Source organism: Crocuta crocuta, unplaced genomic scaffold, assembly GCF_008692635.1.
Source record: "Crocuta crocuta isolate KB4526 unplaced genomic scaffold, BGI_CrCroc_1.0 scaffold1013, whole genome shotgun sequence".
NCBI lineage: Eukaryota > Metazoa > Chordata > Mammalia > Carnivora > Hyaenidae > Crocuta > Crocuta crocuta.
In genome coordinates this window covers 223,982-231,923 of record NW_027531297.1, presented here as the reverse complement: position 1 = coordinate 231,923, position 7,942 = coordinate 223,982, and the positions used below count along the sequence as shown (strand labels likewise).

The 7,942-nt window shown below is 44.6% G+C and overlaps 1 protein-coding gene across 1 annotated transcript in view; it reads left to right on the top strand.

Annotated features, from left to right (window-relative positions):
- The first annotated feature begins 7,535 nt into the window (after window positions 1-7,535).
- CACNA1B (calcium voltage-gated channel subunit alpha1 B) overlaps window positions 7,536-7,942 on the top strand; it is a 198,063-nt gene continuing 197,656 nt past the window's right edge. Inside the window, exon 1 of the mRNA XM_077771531.1 lies at window positions 7,536-7,548. Within this exon, the coding sequence (XP_077627657.1) occupies window positions 7,536-7,548 (13 nt within the window). The remainder of the gene's footprint in view (window positions 7,549-7,942) is intronic.

Sequence of the window (7,942 nt, the reverse complement as noted above, 5' to 3'; positions counted from 1 at the left end):
GGCCCTGGAGGGGCAACGAGGCCAGGGAGGCTGGAGAGTGAGCGGCACCACGAGAGAGCTCGGGGGGAGGGGGCAGGCAGGGTAACAGGCCACTGTGGCGGCAGAGAGGGGACAGGACACTCCCGGGTCACAGCACTGGTCCAACAAGCAGGACAGTGGCCACGCTGATGAAAAGAGATGGAAGGGGCCCAAATAGCTTCACTTTTTAAGTTACTTACACTTCTTTCTTTCTTTTTTTTTTTTATGTTTTTTATTTATTTCTAGGAGAGAGAGAGCGAGACAGCGTGAGCAGGAGAGAGTCAGAGAGAGAAGGAGTCACAGACTCCGAAACAGGCTCCAGGCTCCGAGCTGGCAGTCAGCACAGAGCCCGACGCGGGGCCCGAACCCACGAACCGCGAGATCATGACCTAAGCGAAAGTCGGACGCTTAACCGACTAAGCCACCCAGGCGCCCCAGTTACTTACATTTCTTAAAAGTTTTTATTGAGGTAAAATTCACTAACAGAAAGTTCACCATTTTAACCATTTAAAAATACAAAATTCAATGGCTTTTAGTAAATTCACAATGTTATGCAATCATCACCAATATGCAATTTCAGAAAATGTTCATCATCCCAAAAAGAAAGCCCACACCTACTATCACTCCCTCCATCTCAGCCCCTCCCCAGCTGGCAGCTACTAATTGCACTTTCTCTGCAGATTTCCCTATTCCAGAAACATTTCGTAAAACAGAGTCCTGTAATAGGTGGCTTCTTATGTCTGGCTTCTTTCAGTTAGCATGATGTTTTCGAGGTTCATTCAAGATGCAGATGGGATTACGTGTTCAAGGATTTTATTAGGTTGTATTAGGTGACAATGAGTAGATGTTGTTATTACTAGAAATAAATTGGGAGGCAGTGGGGAAAGGCTGGGGGAGTGACAGGCTGGCGCAGCTCTGACTTGTAGTGAAGAAGAGGGATGGAAGGCGGAGTGGGAGTGTCCTCCCTCACTGAATGTGAGAAGCAGGCTCAGTTGACACACCCCAGAGTCCTCAACCTAAAGAAGTGTGGCCAGAGCACAAACACTGTGATCGATTAGGAGCTTGGCGGCTGAGCCCCTTGTGACTTGTGTTTCTTGTAGTTTGAGGGCTCCCATTTTCATGGCAGCCACAACTGTTTAAGATAATAATGTTTTGTATGTTTCTTTTGTGAAGGGCTGAGTGAGAATTAATTAGCTAACCATCCTTCTGGAGAACCAAGTAAACCCGAGCCAGGGGAGAGAAAGCATAAAGAGTAGATATTGATGAAATCGAAAACAGATTTGGAGACATCAGGAAAGCCAAAAGTTGATTCTTTGGCAAGATTAAATAAGATGGCAAACCTCCGGCGAGATTGAGAGCGGGAGAGAGGAAAATACGTAAGCAGTAAGAGGGACCTGAAAGCAAGCACAGCCACAGATACAACATAGATTAAAAAGATAATATTAACAGCTTTGGGCCGGTACATGTCTAGAAAAATAGACTTGAATCAAATTGACCCAAGAGGAGATGGAAAGTCTGAACAGTCTTATGACCCTTCAAGATAGTGAATCAGTGATTAGAATCACAGAAGAAACAGCAGGCCCAGCCGGTGAATTCCACTGAGTTCTCAAAGTACAAATTTTTTGTAGTAATGCTCCCCAGCTGACTTACAGGACACCATAACCTTGACACCAAGCTCTGGTGGGAATGGGTTCAAGAGGGGAATGCTCCAGGGTGATGTCATTCAGAGACCAGCCCCCAAAACTCTAAACAAGTTCCTAGTTAACTGAATCTCAGTAGCGCATAAAGACAGTAATCAGTCATGACCGACTGTGAACTACCTGAGGAACAGGAGGGTGGCTTACCTTCGGGAGATCAGTTACTGTAAGCCGCTGTCTTAACATCCAGGCGAAAAATCAGATGATCAGGCTAATGCAGAAGAGGCATGTGATGGGACTCAGCACGTATTCGTGGTAAAAACTAGGAATTAAGACTAGAGGAGAATTTCTTAATTTGACAAAGGGAACCTACTTTTCTAAAGGACGTAGCAAACACCATACTTCATGGTGAAAGGTTGAAAGTATTTTAAGATGAGGAATGAGAGGGTGCTCACTGTCACGTTTCTGGACATCATTATGCCAGCTGCTGGCACAGAAGAGAAGAAAGGGAACACGAGACATACGATTTGGAGAAGGAGAAATGAAGCTTAGTTTTTCAATATTATCTACATAGAAAACATAAAGAAATCTAACAATAAATTGTTAGAATTAATCAGAAAATTTAGCAACATTGCTTATAGAAAAGCAATATACATAGGGAACTGCATTTTTAAATTATGAGCAATAGGAAATTGGACTTTAAAAACGAAATGTTTTATTATAGCATGAAAAGGTAAAGGATGTCAGAATAAAGCTCATATAATTGTGCAGGACCTAATTTATGGAGAAAATAACAGAACAACAAAGTTTTAGATAAACTAAGTTTTAAATAAACTAAAGTTGTTGTTGTTTTAACCTACTGGGCCACCCAGGTGCCCTTAAGTTTATTTTTAAAAGATATTTTAAAAATTTCTTCAAGGCTGCAAAACCTTTCTTTTACCTAAATAAACTAACGTTTTAAATAAACTAAAGACCACTCAAATAAAGAAACAGATTTCACTAATGCACTGAAATTCTCGGGCGTCTGGGTGGCCCAGTCGGTTAAACGTCCGACTTCACCTCACGGTTCATCAGTTCAAGCCCCGCGTCGGGCTCTGTGCTGACAGCTTGGAGCCTGGAGCTGCTTCCGATTCTACGTCTCCCTCTCTGTGCCCTCCCTCTTGTGCACTGTCTCTCTCTCTCTCAAAAACAAACATTTAAAAAATTAAAAAAAGAAAAGTCTCAGTATACAAGTATACAAGGATGTATATTTGCTTCAAACTGATCTTTGGAATTTTATGCAATTCCTGTCAAAAGCCCATTTTGTGTGTGTGTGTGTGTGTGTGTGTGTGTGTGTGTGTGTGTGTAACCTGACAAGTTGATTCTAAAAATTATATGGACAGATAAAAGAATAGCAAAAATTCTCCTACAGGAGAAAGCTAGGTAGGAATATTTACCTTATGTAGATCTTAGGTAACTGATACAGTGTGGTGCTGGCACACAGACCAATCGGTCATCTGAGCAGAACTGAGAGCCCGGGAACAGACCCGTGTGTGCACACCGCTGAGGTGCGCGAGCAGGCTGGCTCTGCGGTGGGGAAAGGACGCCTTACGCCACACAGAGACATTAGCTGCATATGGCTCAAAATGCAAAGAGCAAGACATACAAATTTTAGAAGAGAGTATAGGAGGATGTACCCTTAACATTCCAAAAGAATATCTTCACAACAATAAATTAAGGAAGAATTTCCTATGATTCAAAAATCACAAAGTACAAAAGTTGAGTAGATTTAGACATGTGTATATCACCAGTGAGACAAGGTTCTGCAGCGCTTTCACCCAGCAAGCCCATGCAAAAATGTGCAAGAACTTCCGCAAGTCAATAAGGAGAAAAATGACCGTGCTGAGAGTGGCCGAAAATTGGAATGGGTGATTTGATTAAGGGGACACATGCATGAGTAACAAATCTATGAGAAGCCGCTCAACTGTATGAATAATCAAGGGAACACAGATTAAAAGCCGTAAGGAGATATTTGAAATGCCCACCAGATTGACAAAAATACTGTCCTGATAATAGCAGAGTGTTGGGGGGTTGGTGAGGGAGTGTCAGTCGGTGCCCTTTGGGCACTAGTCACGTGGGGCCTCATGAGGCAGAGGCCTTGTCCCTTGGCTCCTACTAACCCCACACCCCAACTGGGGTCTCCTGGAGCCTCTTGCCCACATACCGAGAGAATTATGTTAGATGTTCATTGGAGAATTTTTTTGAAATAGCAGAAAACATATAGACACATATATAGCGTGTCTATATCCAAGTAGAAGGGACAAATAAATTGTCATACCACAGGCTAATATATGTGATAAAACAACAAATGAATCACAGCTGTGTGCAATGACATGGGTACATTGTGGCAACACAGTGTGGGATGAGAATAAACTTGCAATTCTATTTACATAAAGTTCAAAAGCATGTAGAACTGTACAAATACTGTGCAGGGATAGAAGAAGAGAGAAATAGAAGGGGAAGCATGAAAATCAGGGCAGCGGCGGCTTCTGTGGGAAGTGGGGGTACCCAGGGGCTTCGTAGGATATCCTGGGTCTATTTCCTAAGCTGGTTCATGGGTCATTCTTTAAACTTTATGCATATTTTATAATTTGCACGTATTCCTTGGTTTTAAAATGGAAGTAGCAATATGGGGACGATTGGGGAGGGTGCCAAGAGCCGAGGGTGGGCAAGGGGCATGTGGGGTGCTAAATCAGAAGGGGAGGTGGCACAGTATGTGAACACTGAGGGGATGCAGATAAGTTGGAGGTACGGGAGTCTTGGCTTCATGTAGCATCTACCTTTATTATTTTTAAAAAAAATAAGCATTGGGGTGCCTGGTGGCTTAGTCAGCTGAGTGTCCAACTCTTGACTTTGGCTCAGGTCATGACTCTATGGTCATGGGATCAAGCCTCACATCAGGCTCTGCGTTGACTGTGGAGCCTGCTTAAGATTTTTCTCTCTCCTCTGCCCCTCTCCCTTGCTTGCATGCTCTCTCTCTCTAAAATAAAATAATACAATATTTAAGAAATTAAACATTATACAAAAACAAAAAATTTTCTCTTAGTTCTGCCTCCCCAACTCCCCACATGAGAACCCAGCACACGTGGCAAAGGTGTGGCCTAGAAGGGGAGGCACGTCTCACATCAGCATCAAAAACAATAAAATACTTAGGAATAAGTTTAACTAAGGAGATGAGTGATCTATACATTGAAAACTACAAGACATTGATCAATTGAAAAGGACACTCCCCCCAACACCCACACTTTGTGTTCATGGATCGAAAGTTAGCATTGCCAAAATGTCCATACTACCCACAGCCACCTATAAATTAAATGCAATCCCTATCAAAATTCCAATGATATTTTTCATAGATGTAGAAAAAATAATATAAAATGTTATGGAACCACAAAAGAGCCCAAATAGATAAAATTTTTAATGTTTTATTTATTTCAGAGAGAGAGAGTGTGAGCAGGGAGGGTCAGAGAGAGAGGGAGTCACAGAATCTGAAGCAAGGTCCAGCCTCTGAGCTAACTGTCAGCACAGAACCCGACGCGGGGCTTGAACCCACGAACCACGAGATCATGACCTGGGCCAAAGTTGGACGCTCAACCGACTGAGCCACCCAGGCGCCCCTAAAGAGCCCAAAAAGATAAAGTAATCTTGAGAAAGAAGAAATCTAGAGGCATCAAACTTCCTGATTTCAAACTATATTACAAAGCTATACAAGTCAAAATAGTACGGTACTGGCATAAAAACAGACAATAGACGGGTGCCTGGGTGGCTCATTTGGTTAAGTGTCAGACTCTTGACTTCGGCTCAGGTCATGATCTCACGATCCACGGGTTCAAGCCCCGTATACGGCTCAGTGCTGACAGCTCAGAGTCTGGAGCCTGCTTGGGATTCTCTGTCTCCCTCTCTCTCTCTGCCCCTCCCCAACTCATGCACTCTGTCTTTCTTTCAAAATAAATAAATAAACTTAAAAAAACCCCAGACAGTAGGCCAATGGAACAGAATCAAGAGCCCAGATATAAACCCACACATGTACAGTCAACTAATATTTGACAAGGAAGCCAAGAATACTCGATGGAAAAAGGATAGTCTTTTCAATAAGTAGTGTTGGGAAAACTGGACATTCACATGCAGAAAAATGAAATTGGCTTCCTATCTTACACCACTCACAAAAGTGAACTCGAAATGGATTAAAAATTTAAATGTAAGACCTGATATCAGAAAACTACTACAAGAAAACATTGGTAAAAAATCTCCTCGACATTGGCTGGGGCGCCTGGGTGGCTTAGTCGGTTAAGCGTCCGACTTTCACTTAGGTNGACAGTGGCAAAAATTTTTTGGCTATGACCCCAAAAGCAGAAGCAGCAAGAGCACAAATCCACAAGTGGGACGTCAAACTGAGAAGCTTCCGCATGAGCGGCACTGGCTCAGTGGGTGGAGTGTGTGACTCTTGATCTCAGGGCTGTGGGTTCAAGCCCCACATGGGGTGTAGAGATTCCTTAAAAAATAAAATCTTTAATAAAAAAATTAAAAGCTTTGCACAGCAAAATAAACCATCAGTAAAATGAAAAGTCAACTCACAAAGTGGGACAAGTATTTGTAAACCACATGTCTGATAAAGGGCCAATATCCAAAATATGTAGGAAACATGTGCAATAGCAAAACAAAACAAAAAAACTCAATCTAATTTTAAAATGGGCCAAGGACCTGAACATTTTCCCAAAGATGACATACAAATAGCCAATAAATGGGGCGCCTGGGTGGCTCAGTCGGTTGAGCGTCCGACTTTCGCTTAGGTCATGATCTCACGGTTCGTGGGTTCGAGCCCCGCGTCGGGCTCTGTGCTGACTGCCAGCTCAGAGCCTGGAGCCTGTTTCAGAGTCTGTGACTCCCTCTCTCTCTGACCCTCCCCTGCTCACGCTGTCTCTCTCTCTGTCTCCTAGAAATAAAAAAAACAAAAAACAAATAGCCAATAAGTTCATGAAAAGCTAAAAGATATCACTGTCTTCAGAAAGATGCAGATTGAAAGGACAACGAGATATCACATCTCTTAGGACAGCCGTCATCAAAAAGACAAGAGCTGACAGGTGCCTGTGAGGGTGTGGAGAACCCCGTGCACTGTTGGTGGGAATGAAAAGTGGTGCAGCCACTGTGGAGAACAGTGTGGGGGGTTCCTCAAAAAAATTCAAAATAGAATTACCGTATGGTCCAGCAATCCCGCCTCTGGGTATTTACGTAAAGGAAATGAAACTGGGATCTTGGAAAGATGTCTGCACCCCGTGTTCACTGCAGCTTTATTCACAACAGCCAGGACGTGGAAACACCCTACGTCTCTATGTACAGGTGAATGGGTAAATAAGATGTGAGACGTACAGACAATGAAATATCTAAGTACGGTCATAAAAAAGAAGGAAGTCCCGCCATCCGTGACAACACGGATGCTCCTGTGGGCACCATGCGAAACGAAGTAAGCCGGATGGAGACAGACAAATACTGTATGAGCTCACTGACGGGTGGAATCTCAAATAGCTCGACGCCTACGAACAGAGAGGAGAGTGATGGTCGCCAAGGGCTGGCAGGTGGGCAACAGGGAGATGTTGGTCAAAAGTACAAAGTTCCAGTTGTCTTAAGCCTTCTTATTACAACAACAACAAAAGAAAAGGTAACTGTGAAGTGATGGATGTGTTAGCCAGCCTCACTCTAGTACTCATTTTGCAAAACACACACGGGTCAAGTCATCACACTGTACACCTTAAACCGACGCGTTACGTGTCAACGATATCTCAGTGCAGTTAGGAAAAAAGAAGGGGGCCCTGCGGGCGGGGCTGAGGAGGTGCTGGCCGTCCGGGCATGGTGGACGGAGGTGGGCAAGGCCCCTCCCCTCCAAGAACGGGCAGGGGGCTGAGTTTCGAGGGCAGTGGAGCGTGATGGCAGCGCTGTTGCCGAGCCTGGGGCAGGACGAACTCGGAGGCCTCTGAGGACTTCCTGGGGGACGGTGGGTGGCACAAGTCTGTCTAGTGTGTGGCCCTCTGCGGCTGCTGGGCTCATGGGGGCACCCCTGGAGGTTCAAGGCGGGGCATTTTGCCAGTGAGTAGGATGGAGGGCGAAGGACCAGGGAGGAAGAAAGGGCCAGGAAAGGGGGGGCTTGGGGGTCGGAAACACTGAGGTCAGGGTGGGGGGAAGGCCCGGGGAGGAAGAGTAGTGTCATCAAGGGGTGACGGGCTCCAGCCTCCTGGTCCGATGTCCTCCCTCCCGAT